Consider the following 20,374-nt stretch of genomic DNA (forward strand, 5'->3'; position numbering starts at 1 on the left):
AGTCAATTAAAATATTGTGGCGGGACCTGAATAAGTTGGTGCATAGCAGATGTCATTCCAGCCTCTCGCAAGTGGCTGAGAACTCGTGGGCAAAAATCCCCATAAACAGATGGAGGTGCCACAAGCTACTAATAGAAGGGTTCACATACCTTTGCACGTGTACAATTATCAGTTTTTGTGAAAAAAGTTTGTTGGATTAAAAAATGAAAATATATCTCTGTGTGTGTGTCTGCTATTTGGAGGATATGATTTACAAATTGAGTCACTGATGGTGTAGTGGTACACTTGCCTGACTTTGGTGCAGGCAGCGTGGGTTCAGTTCCCACTCAGTGATGGTGTGAATGTGAGTGCGAATGGTTGTCCATGTCCATATGTGCCCTGCGACTGCACAAATCCGCTCAGCTTTTCCCCCCCGAGTTACTCATCGGAGCAGCGTCTGCGGTTTTCGCCGCATGGAGGCGGAGGCGACGACACAGAGGGAAGCGAGCCGGCATCCAGGTGAGAACTCCGCAAGAGAGGATACAGATTGCCGTTCCCGTCGATCCACCTCGCGAATGTACGCTCCCTATCCAGTTTGGCATGCAATTCTGGTGCAGAGGGCAATGTTTGCATACCCGCAGCCAAGTTTGAATTTAAGGGTTTTTGCTTATTTGTCATTACAGGAAACTGGGAGGTCCGATAAGTACATTTCCCTTCCTCCCTAAACCACCGCAACACTTCCCTTTCTCTCGCCCGTTTTCCCAACCAGGTTGTACTAACATCCCATGCTTTGTGATACTTAATGTTTGCTTCTATCTTGTTACAGCATGCTGTCCTGAAGGTCCCTTGTCTCGGCCATCTTAGCTGACCGGTAGTTCGCTTGTGGCATTTTTCACAACAGTTTTTGATTTCTTGTGTGTGAGCTGGGTGGCGCTTTATTACCAATACCAGTACCTCTGAGCGTGGGGCAAGAACTTCCTTCTTGTGTTTAGTCCCCTAGCTGTTTTTCCCTTTTTCATATTTTTCTTCAAATCAACCTGTCGGTGTCCTGTCGAGGTATCGGAAGAAAAGACCCGCTTGAATAGCTTGATCTGCCTAATGTGTGTGCAACTTGCTGTTTATATCCATCCATTTTCTTTTACCGCTGGTCACGTGCTGGAGCCTATCCCAGCTATCTTCGGGCGCGAGGCGTGGTACACCCTGAACTGGTCGCCAGCCAATCGCAGGGAACATTGAAACAAACAACCATTCACACCAACGGGCAATTTAGAGTCTTCAATCAACCTACCACGCATGTTTTTGGGATGTGGGAGGAAACCCAGAGAAAACCCACGCAGGTACGGGGAGAACATGCAAACTCCACACAAGCGGGGCCGGGATTTGAACAACGGTCCCCAGAATTGTGAGGCAGATGTGCTAACCAGTCGTCACCGTGCTGGCTTGTCCTATATCTCCTTCTTTATATACATTTACAAAAAACCTTCGTAGTCAAGTCCCTCTACATCTGTTCCCTAATTTCATGTAGTTTTCATAAAATGTTCTCTAAAGTAAAGCTCCTGTTGTGTATTGTGTTTTTGAGTGCAACATTTGACCGCTGAAATTGAGAACTATCATCCTATTGAATGTAACGAGCCTTCTAGAGAACAGACTTTGATCAAGAGGTTTTTCGTCACCTTCCCTAAAACTATAAATATAAAAAGAGATGTGATGCCCTATACGAGACAAAGATAGCTTTGATTGTAACATTCTAACGTTCGCTTGAATCACCTCGGAAGTAAACGCAGGTGTTTCCTCTCCAACCCCCCTTTCCAAATTAATTACGCTTTTATCCAAACCAATAAATAAATAATTACACATTATTTAAGGACTGATGTATGCTACAATAATAAAGAATGTGAGTCTCTCTCAAAGGTGACCGCCTGCACTGATGGGGCCTGGCTGGGCACAGCCTCAAGAGAAAATACAGGTCCCCCTTCCCCTTGGCTCACCACCTATGGGGAAGAGCTAACTTGGTTGGGTGCTTTGTGAGCTAAGCAGCAGCTGAAGGCAGGGATCTTGACTGTCCGATCTCTGCCTACAAAAGTTAGCTCTACCAATTTGGAATGTCACCACTTGGACAGGGAAGGAGCCTGAGCTGAATAAAGTGTTTAATAATAAGCCTGAGTTGAATAATGTGCATTCGTGATTGAGGAGAGCGGTCGTGAGGTTACAGCTAGATATAGTCAGGCTTCCCTCGAAGCACACCTTGGGCTCTGGAACCAGTCCTCTATTCAGTGGGTGGCACGGTGGCCGACTGGTTAGAGCGTCAGCCACACAGTTCTGAGGACCGGGGTTCAATCCCCGGCCCCTACTGCGTGGAGTTTTCATGTTCTCCCCGTGCCTGCATGGGTTTTCTCCGGGCACTCCGGTTTCCTCCCAGATCCCAAAAACATGAATAAATTGGAGACTCTAAATTGCCCGTAGGTGTGAATGTGAGTGCGAATGGTTGTTTGTTTGTATATGCCCTGCGATTGGCTGGCAACCTGTTCAGGGTGTACCCCGCCTCCTGCCTGATGATAGCTGGGATAGGCTCCAGCACGCCAGCGACCCTAGTGAGGAGAAGCGGCTCAGAAAATGGATGGATGGATGGGTGTCAGTGGGCGATGCCGCTAAGGACTCTCTGTTTGCTGGGGGACATCGATGCTCATGTGGGCAAGGACAGTGAGACCTGGAAGATGTAACTGGGAGTAGCGGACACCCTGATCTGAACCTGAGTGGTGCTTTGGACTTCTATGCTCATCACGGATTGTCCATAACAAACACCATGGTCAATCAAAAGGTTGTGCAGGAAATTCCTCTTTTTGTAGAATAATTAAGTTATTGTCTTTATGATTAAGAAGGAGAAAGAAGAGGGCGAGTGGGAGATGGCCGCCTGTCGTCATGCTCTTTGCAAGCCTCCACACTCTCTGACTTAATACATTTTCATAATCAGAAGATTCCCACCAGCTACCCAGCCAGCTGTTGTAGCCCGCTTGAGAATGTCCTTGGATAGGGCAAACAATGGCTTGCTGCTTTTAGCAAAGCTAGACATCTCAGAGAAGTTACACCAGAATTATGAAACAATAAAAGAATAGATTATGGAAGAAATGCATTAAACCTAATAAATGTTAATAAAAGTAGTCTTGTCAACTCATTGTCCAGATCTGCACTTGGCACCAAGACACCCCAGGCTGCAGTCCGATTATCGACTTTGTAGTTATGTCATCGGACCCGTGGTTGCATGTCTTGGACACTCGGGTGAAGAGAGGGGCGGAGATGTTAACCCATCATTCCTGAACCCGGTGGTAGACACCAACGGTGAGGGATAATGACAGGTGAAGGAGGAGTCCTATTTTTGGCCTGTGGGACTCCAGAGGCAGCTGACTGGTACTGGCAGGCAGCTTTGAGGCAAAAACCCAGGCGTGGGAGGAGTTCGCTCAGGCTATGCAGAATGACTTCAGGACAGCTTCGATGAAATTCTGGTCCACTATCCGGCGTCTCAGGAGGGGGAAGCAGTGCACCATCAACACTGTGTATAGTTGGGATGAGTTGACGGCCTTTGATTGAAATAGCTTTTAATTTCAGTAGATGACCTCCAAATTCAACATATGACTGTTTTCACTTCTTTGAAACCTATAAAATGTCTTGAAACTCTTTTGTGTGCAATCATTTGGAACAGTGCATTTTAAGCTTTTTATTTTTCCAAAAAACAAAACACTTATCATTGGGAGTTTTGGTCAAAAACATTCCAATTATGCTCAGACAGTTGATAATGTGAAAATTATGCTGATTGATTTTAGGAAAAAATGTAAAAAACTTAATTTGCATAATCATTTGGAACGTGGTGCATACCCTTCACAGCAAACGCAAGTCCTATATTACCTGTTGCTTTTAGTGGGTCAATATTAACTGATCCATTACAGTTAAGCAACTGTGGGAAGGGGTTTGTTTTACCTCACTTAAGGATTCCCATCATAAAATAATGTCATTTGTGTGTGTTCAAATGAATGAACAGATGCTTAAAAACAATTATAATTAATCCCACTTTACAATCAGCAAAGCAAACAGGCCCTTTAGTAGTATCAGAGATTTGAGGTAAAATCCCCAACAATGAACAAAACAATGTAAACAAAACAACAAACAAAAATGCTATTCACCTGTACCCGCATTGAAAGGAACGATTCCAATAAAAAAAATTGACCACATAACTACTCAAAAACTAAGGAATGAAGTGACACTCAATGGTGCATAATGTGAGAGACCTGCAATTCCCACCTATTAAAGGGCATCCAAGTGCTCACATATAGAGTACATGCACCCGCCCCCCTCAAAATCCTCTGTTCAGTCCTGAAATACCTCCAGGAAAAGAGGAGGGAATAATTCAGTTAGACACTCCACTTTCATGTGAAGGAATTGGCTTGCATGGCAGGCGCCGATCATTCGCAGGTCTGTCACCTTCATTAGCAGCTTTGGCCAGAAATGAGCTGCTTTATGCTTGCGGTAGTTGATGTAATGTTCCAAAGCCAGCAGGAACTCCTCTTGGCAGCGTTCAATCCGCTCCACGTTACACAAGCCTGGACGATCTGATGAAAGAAACCCAGACTTTTAACAGTTTGTAGGATTTTACTATAAGAGAGATAACAATGAAAAAGTTAAGAAAAGATTAAGAAAGGTTAAGAAAAGATTTGTTGGATTTGCGAGCCTGTGCGTTTCTCTATTGGTTTACAAAATGTAATGAACAAATGATATGGACAATAAAATTTGAGAAGACCCCTCCCTGAGTCGTCCCCTTTTGGTGGTGGATGAGTTTGTGTGCCATAATGATATTAGGATATTAGTTGTCTGGGGCTTTATGCCCCTTGTAACAGATATCGACTCTTAACACAAAAGACTGGCCTGTTCTGCTTTGCCAAGTCCGGTCAGCACTACCCCCCATTATTCCTCTCTGGAAATCTCTGGTATTTTACAAGTTACGCTCTCAATCAAGCATAAAAGCGTGACCCGCTCAACAAGTCCAAACGGCAGGAAAAGTTACAGGTGCAACTTTCCCGCATCTGCGTGACCATTAACTTTCCTTTTTGTAGTCCTTTTCCATTCTTGTTCCTTTTGTCCATCTTCTCCCCCAACATTTCATCTTCCTTATTTCCGTCTGAGACGACAGAGAAAAAGAGCTTCCTACTCTGCGACCACGTGATCAACAAATAGTGAGTAAAACTGCCAGAATAAGTGCAAATTGGTGCAGATCGTTAGTTTAACGATCTTATGAGTCAGCCATTCATCAGCCATTCATTCTATATTGTGTATTATGTATTTTTGTATTTTTAAGTCCCCAAGCTTCCCTGTGGTTTCAAATTAAATGTTCTCCAATTCAAGCATACTATTATGTACTGTGTGTGTTTAAGTCAAAGATATTGACCTCTGCAATCAAGAACAAAGTTTACATGACTGTGGCAACCCTTTCAGAAAAAAAAATTTCCACGAGGTTTTTCGCCGTTTTGTCCTGCTGTTACCTAATCAACGATGTGGTGCCTCATTTTTTTTTATGCTAACTAAACATCTTTAGTTACAACACCCTCCCGTTTCACTTGAAACGGACCCTAGGGAACGAAGGAGAACGGAAATGTTATCCTCTGACCCCTTTGCACATTAATTACATTTTTCTTTAACACCAATGTAACACCAGTCTGGTAGGATCACCCAGGGCAAACGGGTCCTAGGTGAGGGACTATACAAAGCACGGCTCAGAAAATCCACTATGATGGATAAAATTATTGGCCTTCGAGTTCACTCGCACCTGGCCAGGTACCCCTTCCTATGGGCTCACCACCTATGGGAGAGACCAAGGGTTTCAGGTGGTGTGTTGGCTCCGATGATGGGGAAAAATGCCTGACAGACCTAACTGTTAGGGTCACCTGGGAATGTCTGGCAGAGTCCCCTGTCAGATGGCATTTAAACTCTCACCTCCGGCAGCACTTCAACCATGTCCCGCGGGAGGCGGAGGACATTGGGTCTGGGAGGGCTATGTTCCCTGCCTCCATTGTTGAGGTGGTTGACCAGAGCTGTGTCCGCAAAGTGTTCGGTGCCTGTCATGGCACCAATACCCAAACCCGTTGCTGGACACCGGCGGTGAGGGATGCCGTCAAGCTAAAAATGGAGTCCTATAGGACCATTTTGGCCTGTGAGACTCCAGAGACAGCTGATAGATACTGGTAGACAAAATGACATTCAGCTTTGGTGGGTACTGAGGTCAAATGTTGGGCATGGGGTAGGCGTTCGACGAGGTGATGGAGGAGAATTTCTGGATGGCTTTGAGGAAATTCTGGCCCACCATCCGATGTCTCAGATGAGGGAAGCAGAGCACCAACAACATGGTGTTTCGCGGGTATGGGGTGCTGCTTACCTTGACTAGGAATATTGTGAGTCAGTGTGGAGAATACTTTAAAGACCTCCTCAATTCCACCGACATGCCTTTCTATGAGGAAACAGAGTCTGCGGACTCTGAGGTGGGCTCTGGGGTTGAGGTCACTGAGATGGTTAAAAATCTCCTCCGTGGCAGGGCCCTGGAGGTGGATGAGATCCGCCCAGAGTTCCTAAAGGCTCTGAATGTTGTGGGGCTGTTTTGGCTGAAATACCTCTGCAACATCGTTTGGACATCGGGAACAGTGCCTCTGGACTGATAAACTTGGATTGTAGCCCCCCTTTTTAAGAAGGGGGACTGGAAGGTGTGTTCCAACTATAGAAGGATTACAATCCTCAGCCACCATAGTAAGGTCTATTTAGGGGTTCTGGAGAGAAGGATCCACTGGTAAGTTCAATTTCAGATTCAGGAGGAGCAGTGTAGTTTTCGTCAAGGAAGTGGAACAGTGAACCAACTCTACACCCTCAGCAGTGTCTTTAAGGGTGCATGGGAGTCTGGGACAACCAGTCTACATGTGCTTTGTTGACTTGGAGAAGGCGTATGATCGTCTTCCTCGAGGAGTACTGTGGGGGGTGCTCAGGGAGTATGAGGTACTGGACTCCCTGATACAGGCTGTTTTGTCCCTGTACAACCAGAAGTAAGTCAGATTCATTTCAAGTGAGCATGGGATGCGTCAAAACTCCTTTTGTCACCAATTCTGTTCATAACCCTGATGGACGGAACAAATGCAACAACTTCAAAGGGAAATACAAGAAAATAGAGCCTTACGACATGAAGGAAATGAAGATATCTCAAAACAGGAATTAAAAGAGATGATCGAGGATAAAGAAAAACAGCTGAACTTCAACAACAAATGGATGATGCTGACAGCATAGCAGCACCACGCCCCAGTGTGCCCATAGAAAAATTACTCTCTTACCAAAAGGAGGAACTGTGTAAAAAAGAAAAAAAAGACTGACCAACAGACCAGAAACCGAGCGGTGTTCTGTTATTGGGCTTCTGCGCTCATCATGGATTGTCCATAACGCCCATGTTCAGACATAAGAGTGTCCACATGTGCACTTGGCGCCAGGACACTGTAGGCCGCAGTTCGAGGGATGCCGTCAAGCTGAAGAAGGAGTCCTATCAGGCCTTTTTGGCCTGTGGGATGTTAAATATATTCTAGAAGTTATCATTTATTTGCTTAGCTTGCATTAGTATGATGGACGATTTTAGATGTCTCGCCTTCGAAAAGATGACTCAGCATCATCCGATGGAAGGGCGCCTGGACCAAGGACGTGATCGGATGTGGTCGGGTCGGGACAAGTGTTGGTCCAATATTTTGTGTTGTGTCTTATTGCTTAGAATACTATGTCTGGGAAAACCCCTCTTATTATCAAATATTATGTGTCGTGTCTTATTGTTTAGAATACTATGTCTGGGAAAAACCCTCTTATTATCAAATATTTTGTGTTGTGTCTTATTGCTTAGAACATTATGATTTGTAAATCCCTCCTATTTCAAATAAATGCAGGAGCGAGGGGGGGGGATTGTTTAGAGCGTGTTGAGAGGCTGTGATCTGAACAATCTCCCATACGCGCTCCTCATGAGAAAAAGAAACCAGCGTCTTCATTCCTTTTGTGTCTATTTTTTATAATGTTGGGTAAGATAAATCCAACAGGGATTAAGGACGCAGCTGCTGGGCACAAGTTGGCCAAGGGAAATGCAGCTTTGGTGGTCGCTGAAGCAAAAACTCGGGCATGGGAGGAGTTCGGTGAGGCCATGGAGAACGACTTCCGGACGGCTTCGAGGAAATTGTGGTCCAATATCCGGCATCTTAGGAGGGGTAGCAGTGCACCGTCAACACTGTGTATAATGGGGACCGTGCGCTGCTGACCTCAACTCATGACGTTGTGAGTCGGTGGGCTGAATAGTTTGAAGACCTCAATTCCACCGACATGCCTTCCCATGAGGAAGCAGAGTCCGGGTACTCTGAGGTGGGTTCTTCTATCTCTGGGGTTGAGGTCATCTAGGTGGTTAAAAAGCCCCTCGGTGGCAGGGCCCCAGGGGTGGATGAACTCCGCCATGAGTTCCTAAAGTCTCTGGATGTTGTGGGGTTGTCCTGGTTGACATGCTTCTGCAACATCGCGTGGACATTGGGGACAGTGGATTGGCTGACAGAGGTGGTGATCCCCCTTTTTAAGTAGGGGGACCGGAGGGAGTGTTCCAACAACAGGGGCCTCTCCTCAGCCTCTCTGGTAAGGTATATTTAGGGATTCAAGATGGCGCCTACCAGTGTGGTCGCCTCAGTTACGCACTCTCTAGTATTGTTTTTGTTTTTGTGTTTTTTGTTCGTCCTTGGAGACATTACACGACTCACTTACACAAGGGGAGACTTGCTAACCATCAAGGAGGCTACTTCGGACTTTCTTTCACCAACTTTTGCAAATCCGCTCAGTTTTTTCCCCAAGTTACTCACCGGAGCGGCGTCCGCGGTCTTCGGAGCATGGAGGCGGAGGCGACGCCACAGAGTCGGCATCCAGGTGAAAACTCCGCAAGAGAGGATACAGATTGCCGTTCCCGTCGATCCACCTCGCGAATGTACGCTCCCTACCCAACAAAATGGATGACCTTCATCTCCTGATAAAGACCAGTAAAGACTTCGGACCTTCCGCCGCCATGTGCTTTACGGAGACCTGGCTTTGCGACGCTGTACCCGATGGCGCCATCATGCTTCCCGGCTTCCATATTCACCGAGCAGACATGGAATCATTGGGGAAAACAAAAGGCGGCGGGATATGCCTCTATATCAACGGAAAATGGTCTACGGACGTCACGGAGCTCAGCACACACTGCAGCCCGCATTTGGAGTCGCTGTTTTTGTAAGCCAATCTACTCCCCACGTGAGTTTGCATCATACATTCTCGCTGGCGCGTACATCCCGCCTCAAGCTAACACGAACACCGCACTGCTAACGCTCACCGAACAAGTCAACGAAATTGAAAAAAACCACCCGGACTCACCCCTCATTATTCTCGGGGACTTTAACAAAGCTAAACTCACCCATGAACTCCCTAAATACAAGCAGCACATCGACAACATTTTAGACCACTCCTATACTACGCTAAAAAACGCATACCGTGCTATACCTCGCGCAGCTCTGGGCTCGTCTGATCACTGCTTAATTCACTTAATACCGACATACAGGAAAGAACTTCAATGCGCGAGGTTTACAGTAAAAACAGTGAAAAAGTGGACCAAGGAAGCAAAGATGGAACTTCAAAGCTGTTTAGACTGCACAGACTGGAGTGTCTTTGAAAATTCAGCTGGCAGCCTGGATGAATATACGGACACTCTCACATCCTATATCAGTTTCTGTGAAGAACTTTGTGTACCAACAAAGTCATTTCGCACTTTTAACAACAACAAGCCGTGGTTCACTGCCAAACTTAAGCAGCTTCGCCAAGCTAAGGAGGATGCATATCAGAGCGGGGACAGGGCCCTGTGTAATCGCGCTAGAAACCAGCTGACAAAAGAAATTAACATTGCAAAGAGGAACTATGCAGCAAAGTTGGAAAAACAGTTTAGCACTAACGACTCTAAATCAGTCTGGCATACATTCCAATCGCTGACTAATTACAAGCGACGATCCCCCCAAGCTGAGAACAATAGCACACTAGCCAACGACATGAATACCTTCTACTGCAGATTTGAAAAGGACACTTTCGCACCCCACACCCACCCAGCCGCACCACCGACCACTATCACGCCACTGACTTTTGCGTTGACCAGCCGCGAACAGGATGCGAGACACATCTTCAAACAACAAAAGATTAACAAAGCGACTGGCCCAGACCATGTGTCCCCATTCTGCCTCAAAGACTGCGCGGACCAGCTCGCGCCAGTCTTCACTCAGATCTTTAATAGATCTGTGGAACTGTGTGAAGTACCATCCTGTTTCAAACGACGCAACCTGGAGCTGAACACGCTCAAGACTGTAGCGATGATCGTGGACTTCAGGAGGCATCCGTCGCCACAGCTGCCCCTCACGTTTTCCAGCTGCCTTGTGTCAACCGTCGAGACCTTCAAGTTCCTGGGAATTAGAGTCTCTCAGGACCTGAAGTGGGCGACCAACATCAACTGCATCCTCAAAAAGGCCCAGCAGAGGATGTACTTCCTGCGGCTTCTGAGAAAGCACGGCCTGCCACAGGAGCTGCTGAGGCAGTTCTACACAGCGGTCATCGAATCAGTCCTGTGTTCTTCCATCACAGTCTGGTTTGGTGCTGCTACAAAAAAGGACAAAAACTCCGACTGCAACGGACAATCAAAACTGCTGAAAGGATTCTCAGTACCCCCCTACCCACCCTTGAGGACTTGCACGCTGCCAGAACAAAGACAAGAGTGTGCAAAATCCTCTCGGACCCTCCACATCCCGGTCAGCTCTTCCAGCTCCTCCCCTCAGGTAGGCGCTACCGATCAATGCAAACTAGAACTAGGAGACATTCCAACAGCTTCTTCCCTCTTGTGATCAACTTCTTAAACACCTAACCTACAATTCCATTACAACATGCTGGCAATTTTTTGACTTGAGTTCGTTTTCACATTTCTGTGGGGTCAATTATATATTACTCGTGCACTCACTGTAGTAGTCTCGCCACGCTGCACTATTTGCATATCTGTTGTTGACCAATACTGGCCACTCATGCCAGAGTAGCATCTGCTCCATTTGCACACTGATTGAGGAGTATCTGCAACATTTGCACAATCAACATTGTCCCAGATTATCACTTTAAACTGCATACACTCCTTGAAGTCTCGGCGCCTTTTGCACAATGGTCATTGCACCAGACCATTGCAATTTTAGTCATTCGAACTGCTCTAAGTGCTAGAGGACTCTGCATCTTTTGCACAATTGTCAAAAAAAAAAAAAAAAAAAAAAATGTACCGGCATTACCAGACAACTACCAACCCTTTATTGCTCAGTGACTGTTTTTTTTTTTTGTCAATGTCTTTATGTCGCAAAAGTGTTCTCTGTCAATTGACTGTCTGTTGTCGTACTAGAACGGCTCCAACTACCGGAGACAAATTCCTTGTGTGTTTTTTTGGACATACTTGGCAAATAAAGATGATTCTGATTCTGATGATTCTGATTCTGATGCTGGAGAGGATGGTTCGTCATGAAGTTGAATCTCAGATTCAGGAAGAGCGGTGTGGTTTTTGTCCTGACCGTGGAACAGTGGACCAGCTCTACATCCTAGGCAAGGTCTTCGAGAGGTGCATGGGAGTTCGCCCAACCAGTCTGCATGTGTTTTGTGGACTTCGAGAAGGCACTTGACTGTGTCCCTCAGGGAGTCCTGTGGGGGTTGTTGCGGGAGTATGGTGTACCCAACCCCCTGATATGGGTTGTTCGGTCCCCGTATGACCAGTGTCAAAGTTTGGTCCACATTGCCAGCAGTAAGTCAGATTCTTTTCCGGTGAGGGTTGGACTCCGCCAAGGCTGCCCTTTGTCACCGATTCTGTTCATAAATTTTATGGACAGAATTTCTAGGCGTAGCTGAGGCATAGAGGGTATCCGTTTTGGTGGCCTCGGTATTGCATTTCTGCTTTTTGCAGATGATGTGGTTCTGTTGGCTTCATCAAGCTGTGGTCTCCAACTCTCACTGGAGTGCTTTGCAGCTGAATGTGAAGCAGTTGGGCTGAAAATCAGCACCTCCAAAGCTGAGACCATGATTCTCAGTCAGAAAAGGGTGGAGTGCCCTCTCCATTTCGGGGATGAGATCCTGCCCCAAGTGGCGGAGTTCAAGTATCTTGGGGTCTTGTTCACGAGTGAGGGAAGAATGGAACGGGAGATCGACAGCGGTGCAGCGTCTGCAGTGATCCGGACTTGGTATCGGTCTGTTGTGGTGAAGAAGAAGCTTCACCGAAAGGCGAAGCTCTCACTTTACCGGTCGATCTATTGAATGTTCCTACCCTCAGCTATCGTTACGAGCTGTGAGTCGTGACTGAAAGAACAAGATCCCGGCTACAAGTGGCCGAAACGAGTTTCCTCCGCAGGGTGTCCGGGCTCTCCCTTAGAGAAAATGTGTGAAACCCGGTCTCTGAGAGGAGCTCAGAGTAGAGCCACTACTTCTCCACATTGAGCGGTGCCAGGTGAGGTGCCTCTGGCATCTGATGCGTCCTGGATGCTTTGAGGTGTTCCGGGCATGTCCCACCGGGAACGACCTAGGATAGGCTGAACAGACTATGTCTTCAGGCTCGGGATCTTCCCGGAAGATCTGGATGAAGTGGCTGGGGAGAGGGAAGTCTGGGCTTTCCTGATGAATGGTTGTTTGTTTCTATGTGCCCTGCAATTAGCTAGTGACCAGTTCAGGGTGTACCCCAAAAATGGATGGATGGATATATATACCCCTAAAAACTTGTCAAGACCCCCCCCCCCCCCCTTCCCATATTTATTTGGTAGTTTGTGTCTCCCAAAAATGTCAATGTTTTGAAGTCCAGGTTAAAAACTATTATTTTTTCCTCATCCTTATGATTGAGAATTTTAGAGAATTTCCACTTTTAAATGATCTTTAAGTTTTTTTCTCTTTTTTAAAATACTTTTAAGCTGTCTTTTTTACTCTTTATTTTTAAATGCTTTTAACCATGTAAAGCACATTGAGTTACCTTGTGTACTGTATGAATGCGCTATATAAATAAATTTGCTTTGCTCAACATCGATGGGCCAGTTCTTCAGGTTAAGACTCAGACTCTGCACCTCCAATTGAAACAACACTTTTGAGGCTAACATATTCTGGACAGAGAAGACAGATGGTTTGAAAGGGGAGTGAGAGAGGCAATTTAAGTGAAGGTGGAAAGACCATCTCAAAACAGAGGAGGCTGATGACACCACCTTTCTTCTGCATACAATGCAGTCCCTTCGTCCTTTCCAAAGAGACTCAGTGACTCAGATATGCATATTCTGGACAGAGAAGACAGATGGTTTGAAAGAGTAGTGAGCGAGACCATTTACGTTAAAGTGAATTCTGATTACAATGACATGCTTGGTATATATGATCTCTTTTGACTTGAGGAACATAAGATATAACTTTCGATAATTTACAGATTTATGTACCGTAATTTCAAAGAAATTGTCAAAAGTCAATAGTGCGCATTATACATAGGTACAGGGGAAAATGAAAAAGCGTTCACATTTTATAAATGTATGCCGCCATCTATAGGTTATGAAAAAGCGGTACACTTTCGTTCCAATGTCAGCGCCACCTAGAGGTTATGAGAAAAGTGTACACTTTCATTCTAATATGCCACCACCTTGAGGTTACAAAAAAGGTGTAGCCTACACTTTCATTCCAATATGACAGGGGTACGTATGACTGGATATACTGTATGTACAGTTGTGCTCATAAGTTTACATACCCTGGCGGAATTTGTGAAATATTGTTTTTTTTTTAAATATGACTGAACAACCATCATTAATTTCTTAATGATTTTGTTTAATGATAATGCTTTTCTGAAATGCTTGACAGTTTAATTTGAATCCCACTAAAATAAAATTCAATCTGTTTCGCTAAGCCCTTCTTGTTTTCTTGAAAGAATCGTACCCATCTTGCAAATTCTGCCTGGGTAATCAAACATGAACACAACTCTGTGTTTTTTCATTTAGTAAATAAAAGTAAGGCTGTGAATTTCAAAATAAGAGCAAGAACATAAGTATTAATAAGTATTACATGTTCAAATAAAGTGCTTCAGAATAATTATTTGAAAAAATACTTCATGTTTTGATCATATGGGTAGAAGACACTCTGTCATCGCTGACAGAGTAGAGAACATCTGCCATGGAGCTGTAGTCCTTCCCAACCGCGACTTCTTTCGCTGTGTACTTCTTGTGCACTTTGGTCCATGAGATCTTGTATTTGGGGTCGAGCGATGTCATGTTCAACAGAATCGGTGTGGTCCGGGTTTGGCGATTGTAAATGAGCTTGCCATTCTACAGCTGCATCGAACATGCAGAGTTCTATCTGATTGCATGCGTCCGACATAAGTGGTGAACACTGTACACTAACAGATGTCTTTGTGTTGTGTGTGTCATCCACCGCTAACTCAGTGTCCATTGGCGATGGGTTGTTTACAACAGCTGCTGCTGCTAAAGTGGGCTGATCAAGGTACGCGGCCAGCGCCTTCTGTCTTTCACGTCGTTTTGCTCGGCTTTCGTTTGTCACAAGTGGCCGTTTAGGCTCCTTGTGAGGAAAGATAGTTGGCACTGCATTGGATTTCAGCCGTCGTTTATACTCAGCTCTCTCATGAGCTGGGGGCGATCAAAGGCTTCAAAGGAATCTGGGCTGAAGTGACGAAAACACAGTCGCGGATCTCTTCCGACCACATCCTCCCACCGTTTCCTCAATTTTCTCTTTTTGGGAAAGCTATGAATGCTTACCTCCTTTTTTGCGTTACGTCCATATTGGAAATTGCATCAAAAAGCGGCGCAGTATGGCATTTTAAATTCTTTTCACTGACAATAAAAGTTGTTCGGAAGTGGCTAGCTTAGCTCCGCAGAGAGCAGCAACGTAACAATTTTACAACAGCGATTCCCGGTCATCATTTCCAGAATACATTGCGCACGCTAAAACATGGTGGCGACAGTGTATCAAATTATGGTCTGAACAAATGTTTTATTTAACTTATAGGAATGATTTATAAATATATACCACTGAATTTCAGTAGTACGGGTCAGTAGTTGTAAAATTACCGGAAAATGTATTTGTCATTTCAATCGGAGCTCACTTTAAGGTGGAAAGATCATTTCTAAACAGAGGAGGCTTACGACAACACCTTTCTCCCACATGCAATGCAGGCCTTTCATCCTTTCCAAAGAGACTCATTGACTCAGGCTCTAACAATACTGTGAAAACAAAAAAAACAAACTACATGGCCTCAATTGTCCACAGGTGGCTCCAACATTTGAAAGGAATATTAATATTAATAAGAATCAGAGTCAGAATAATCTATATTTGCCATGTCCAAAAAACACTTAAGAAATTTGTCTCGGGTAGTTGGAGCCGCTCTAGTACGACAACAGACAGTCAATTGACAGAGAACACTTTTGAGACATAAAACAGTCACTGAGCAATAAAGGGTTGCTAGTTATCTGGTAATGCCGGTACATCCATGCATTCATCCATTTTCTGAGCCGCTTCTCCTCACTAGGGTCGCGGACGTGCTGGAGCCAATCCCAGCTGTCATCGGGGAGGAGGCGGGGTACACCCTGAACTGGTTGCCAGCCAATCGCAGGGCACTTACAAACAAACAACCATTCGCACTCACAGTCACACCTACGGGCAATTTAGAGTCTCCAATTAATGCATGTTTTTGGGATATGGGAGGAAACCGGAGTGCCCGGAGAAAACCCACGCAGGCACGGGGAGAACATGCAAACTCCACACAGGCGGGGCCGGGGATTGAACCCGGGTCCTCAGAACTGTGAGGCTGACGCTCTAACCAGTCGTCCACCGTGCCGCCAATGCCGGTACAAATCGTTTTAAAAATTCTTAAATTTTTTTTTTTTGACAATTGTGCAAAAAGATGCAGAGTCCTCTCGCACTTAGAGCAGTTTGAATGACTAATATAACAATAGTCCGCTGCAATGACCATTGTGCAAAGGGCGCTGAGGAATGTATGCAGTTTAAAGTGACTAGTAGTGCGATAATCTGGGACAATGTTGATTGTGCAAATGTTGGAGATACTCCTCAGTTAGTGTGCACGTGGTGCAGATGCTACTCTGGCATGAGTGGCCAGTATTGGTCAACAACAGATATGCAAATAGTGCAGCGTGCACGAGTAATATATAACTGGCCCGACAGAAATGTGACAACAAACTCAAGACAAAAAAATTGGCAGCATGTTGCAATGGAATTGTAGCTTAGCTGTTTCAGAAGTTGATTGCAAGAGGGAAGAAGCTGTTGGAATGTCTGCTAGTTCTAGTTTGCATTGATCGGTAGCGCCTACCTGAGGGGAGGAGCTGGAAGAGCCGGTGACCGGGTTGTGGAGGGTCCGAGAGGATTTTGCACGCTCTTGTCTTAGTTCTGGCAGCGTGCAAGTCCTCAAGGATGCGTAGGGGGGTACCAACAATCTTTTCAGCAGTTTTGATTGTCCGTTGCAGTCGGAGTTTGTCCTTTTTTGTAGCAGCACCAAACCAGACTGTGATGGAAGAACACAGGACTGATTCGATGACCGCTGTGTAGAGGTGCCTCAGCAGCTCCTGTGGCAGGCCGTGCTTTCTCAGAAGCCGCAGCTGGGCCTTTTGAGGACGGAGTTGTTGTTGATCGCCCACTTCAGGTCCTGAGAGACTGTAATTCCCAGGAACTTGAAGGTCTCAAGGTTGACGCAAGGCAGCTGGACAGCGTGAGGGGCAGCTGTGGCGAGGGATGCCTCCTGAAGTCCACGATCATCTCTACAGTCTTGAGCATGTTCAGCTCCAGGTTGTGTCGGCCGCACCACAGCTCCAGCCACTCCACTTCCTGTCGATATGCAGACTCGTCACCATGCTTGATGAGGCAGATGACAGTGGTGTCATCTGCAAACTTCTGGAGTTTGACAGCTGGGTGAGTTGAGGTGCAGTCGTTCGTGTAGAGAGAGAAGAGCAGCGGAGAGAGGACACAACCTTGGGGCGCCCCAGTGCTGATGCGTGTGGATGAGGTGGTCTCCCCCAGCCTCACCTGCTGTGTCCTGCCCATCAGGAAGCTGTAAATCCACTGGCAGATGGCAGGCGAGACACTGAGCTGGAGAAGCTTGAATGAAAGGAGTTCAGGGATGATGGTGTTGAACGCTGAGCTGAAGTCCACGAACAGGATCCTTGCGTAGGTCCCAGCACTGTCGAGGTGTTCTAGGATGAAGTGCAGTCCCATGTTGACTCCATCATCCGCAGACCTGTTCGCTCAGTAGAGAAACTGCAGGGGATCCAGCAGGGGACCTGTGACGCTCTTGAGGTGGTCCAGCACGAGACGTTCAAAGGACTTCATGACCACAGATGTCAAGGCGACATCATGTCATAATGAGGGAGTTTCCACCCAACAACTGCTATTGATGGGCAGAGGCCTCTCTGCAAGGCAAGGCATCTTAACGACCGTTGTTTTGCTACGTACAGTACGTACGCTTACCTCCGCCACGCCTCCGGTTGGTATACTGTTCTACCGGTACGCTGCAAATCATTTGTTTGGCTAAGAACCACCGAAAATGGCATCAGCGAAGAGACATGCTTACGAGGCACAATTCAAACTACAGGCTATCAATTACGTGGTTGTAAATGGGAATTGAGCAGCCACAAGAGAATTCAAAATCAATTATGCTTCGGAAGTGGAGGCAGCAGGAGAATGAACTGCGCCAAGTTAGGAAGACAAAACAGTTTCTGTGGGAGCAAGGCGAGGTGGCCAGAGTTGGAAGACCAACTTGAACACTGGATTCTTGAACAAAGAACAGCCGTGAGAAGCATCTCTACAGTCACCATTCGACTGAAAGGAATAATGATAGCACAAGACATGAAGATCGAACACTTTCAAGGAGGTCCGTCTTGGTGCTTTTGTTTTATGAAAAGGCACCATCTCGCCATCCGCGCAAGGACTACCGTGACACAGCAACTGCCAGCGGATTACAAAGAAAAGCTGACCATCTTCCTCACCTAGTGCAGCAACAAGATTACCGACAGAAAGATCCTGCTCAACCACATCACCAACATGGGCGAGGTCCTTCTCACTTTTGACATCACCGTGAACCATACTGTGGAGAAAAAGGGGACCTGCACGGTATCCATACGCACCACGGGGCATGGGAAGTTGGCTTTCACTGTTGTTCTCGGGTTGCCATGGTAATGGACAGAAACTACCACCTATGGTAGTTTTAAGAGGGAGACGCTGCCAGAAAGGTTTCCAGCTGGAGTCATCGTTAAGGCCAATCAAAAAAGATAATATAATGATTTGCAAATCATGTTCAACCTATATTTAATTGAATACACTACTAAGACAATACATTTAATGTTAAAATGAATAAACTTGATTGTTTTTAGCACATAACCTTTAACTTAGAATTTTATGGCTGCAACACGTTCCAAAAAAGCTGGGACAGGTGGCAAAAAAGACTGAGAAAGTTGAGGAATGCCCATCAAACACCTGTTTGGAACATCCCACAGGTGAACAGGCTAATTGGGAACAGGTGGGTGCCATGATTGGGTAGAAAAGGAGCTTCCCTGAATTGCTCAGTCATTCACAAGCAAAGATGGGGCGAGGTTCACCTCTGTGAACAAGTGTGTGAGAAAATAGTCGAACAGTTTAAGGACAATGTTCCTCAATGTACAATTGCAAGGAATTTAGGGATTTCATCATCTACGGTCCATAATATCATCAAAAAGTTCAGAGAATCTGGAGAAATCACTACATGTAAGCGGCAAGGCCAAAAACCAACATTGAATGCCCGTGACCTTCGATCCCTCAGGCGGCACTGCATCAAAAACCGACATCAATGTGTAAAAGGATATCACCACATGGGCTCAGAAACACTTCAGAAAACCATCCATTCATTTCAACACCGCTTATCCTGGTTAGGGTCGCGGGACGCTGGAGCCTATCCCAGCTGACTTCGGGCGAAAGGCGGACTAGACCCTGAACTGGTCGCCAGTCAGTCGCAGGGCACATATAGACACGGACAACCATTCGCACTCACATTCACACCGTCACTGAGTGGGAACTGAACCCACGCTGCCCGCACCAAAGTCAGGCGAGTGTACCACTACACCATCAGTGACACTTCAGAAAACCAATGTCAGTAAATACAGTTCGGCTCAACTATGCAAACGAAAAGCCAGTTATCAACAACACCCAGAAACGCCGCCTGCTTCTCTGGGTCAGAGCTCATCTAAGATGGACTGATGAAAAGTGGAAAAGTGTTCTGTGGTCCGACGAGTCCACATTTCAAATTGTTTTTGGAAATTGTGGACGTCATGTCCTCTGGGCCAGAGGAAAAGAACCATCCAGACTCTTGTGGACGCAAAGTTCAAAAGCCAGCATCTGTGATGGTATGGTGCTGTGTTAGTGCCAATGGCATGGGTAACTTACACATCTGTGAAGGCACCATTAATGCTGAAAGGTACATACAGGTTTTGGAGAAACATATGCTGCCATCCAAGCAACGTCTTTTTCATGGACGCCCCTGCTTATTTCAGTAAGACAATGCCAAACCATATTCTGCACGTGTTACAACAGCGTGGCTTCTTAGTAACAGTGTGCGGGTACTAGACTGGCCTGCATTCAGTCCAGACCTGTCTCCCATTGAAAATGTGTGGCGCATTATGAAGCGTAAAATACGTCAACGGAGACCCCGCAGTGTTCAACAGCTGAGGCTGTACATCAAGCACGAATGGGAAAGAATTCCACCTGCAAAGCTTCAACAATTAGTGTCCTCAGTTCCCAAACGTTTATTGAATGTTGTTCAAAGAAAAGGTGGTGTAACACAGTGGTAAACATGACACTGTCCCAGCTTTTTTGGAACGTGTTGCAGCCATAAAAAGTTAATGATTATTTGCTAAAAACAATCAAGTTTTAACATTAAATATCTGGTCTTTGTAGTGCATTCAATTAAATATAGGTTGAACATGATTTGCAAATCATTGTATTCTGTTTTTATTTGTTTAACACAACATCCCAACTTCATTGGAATTGGGTTTGTAGGTTGACTACTGATAGACAGAAATTCACTCATGCTGTTTGTTTGTATGCGCCCTGCGATTGGCTGGCAACCAGTTCAGGGTATACCCCGCCTCCTGCCCGATGATAGCTGGGATAGGCTCCAGAACGCCCGCGACCCTAGTAACAATTTTTCTATTGTTAAGTCGCAACCCACTATTACAGAAGTTAGGAACAATAAAGAACATGTTAAAAAAAATAGCATTTTAAAACCTGGATGATATTTTTAAATTTACCTACTCATGCTTACCTGTTT

General features: G+C 45.7%; 1 protein-coding gene across 2 annotated transcripts in view; it reads right to left on the bottom strand.

Annotated features, from left to right (window-relative positions):
* Positions 1 to 3,365: 3,365 nt before the first annotated feature.
* The window catches only part of thrb (thyroid hormone receptor beta), a 45,579-nt gene continuing 28,570 nt past the window's right edge, over positions 3,366 to 20,374 (bottom strand). For both annotated transcript variants that reach the window (XM_061760871.1, XM_061760870.1), the window contains exon 9: positions 3,366 to 4,580. In XM_061760871.1, coding sequence (XP_061616855.1) covers positions 4,339 to 4,580 — 242 coding nt within the window. In that variant the 3' untranslated portion in view covers positions 3,366 to 4,338. The remainder of the gene's footprint in view (positions 4,581 to 20,374) is intronic.

This window comes from Phyllopteryx taeniolatus, chromosome 21 (genome assembly GCF_024500385.1).
Source record: "Phyllopteryx taeniolatus isolate TA_2022b chromosome 21, UOR_Ptae_1.2, whole genome shotgun sequence".
NCBI classification, from domain to species: Eukaryota; Metazoa; Chordata; class Actinopteri; order Syngnathiformes; family Syngnathidae; genus Phyllopteryx; species Phyllopteryx taeniolatus.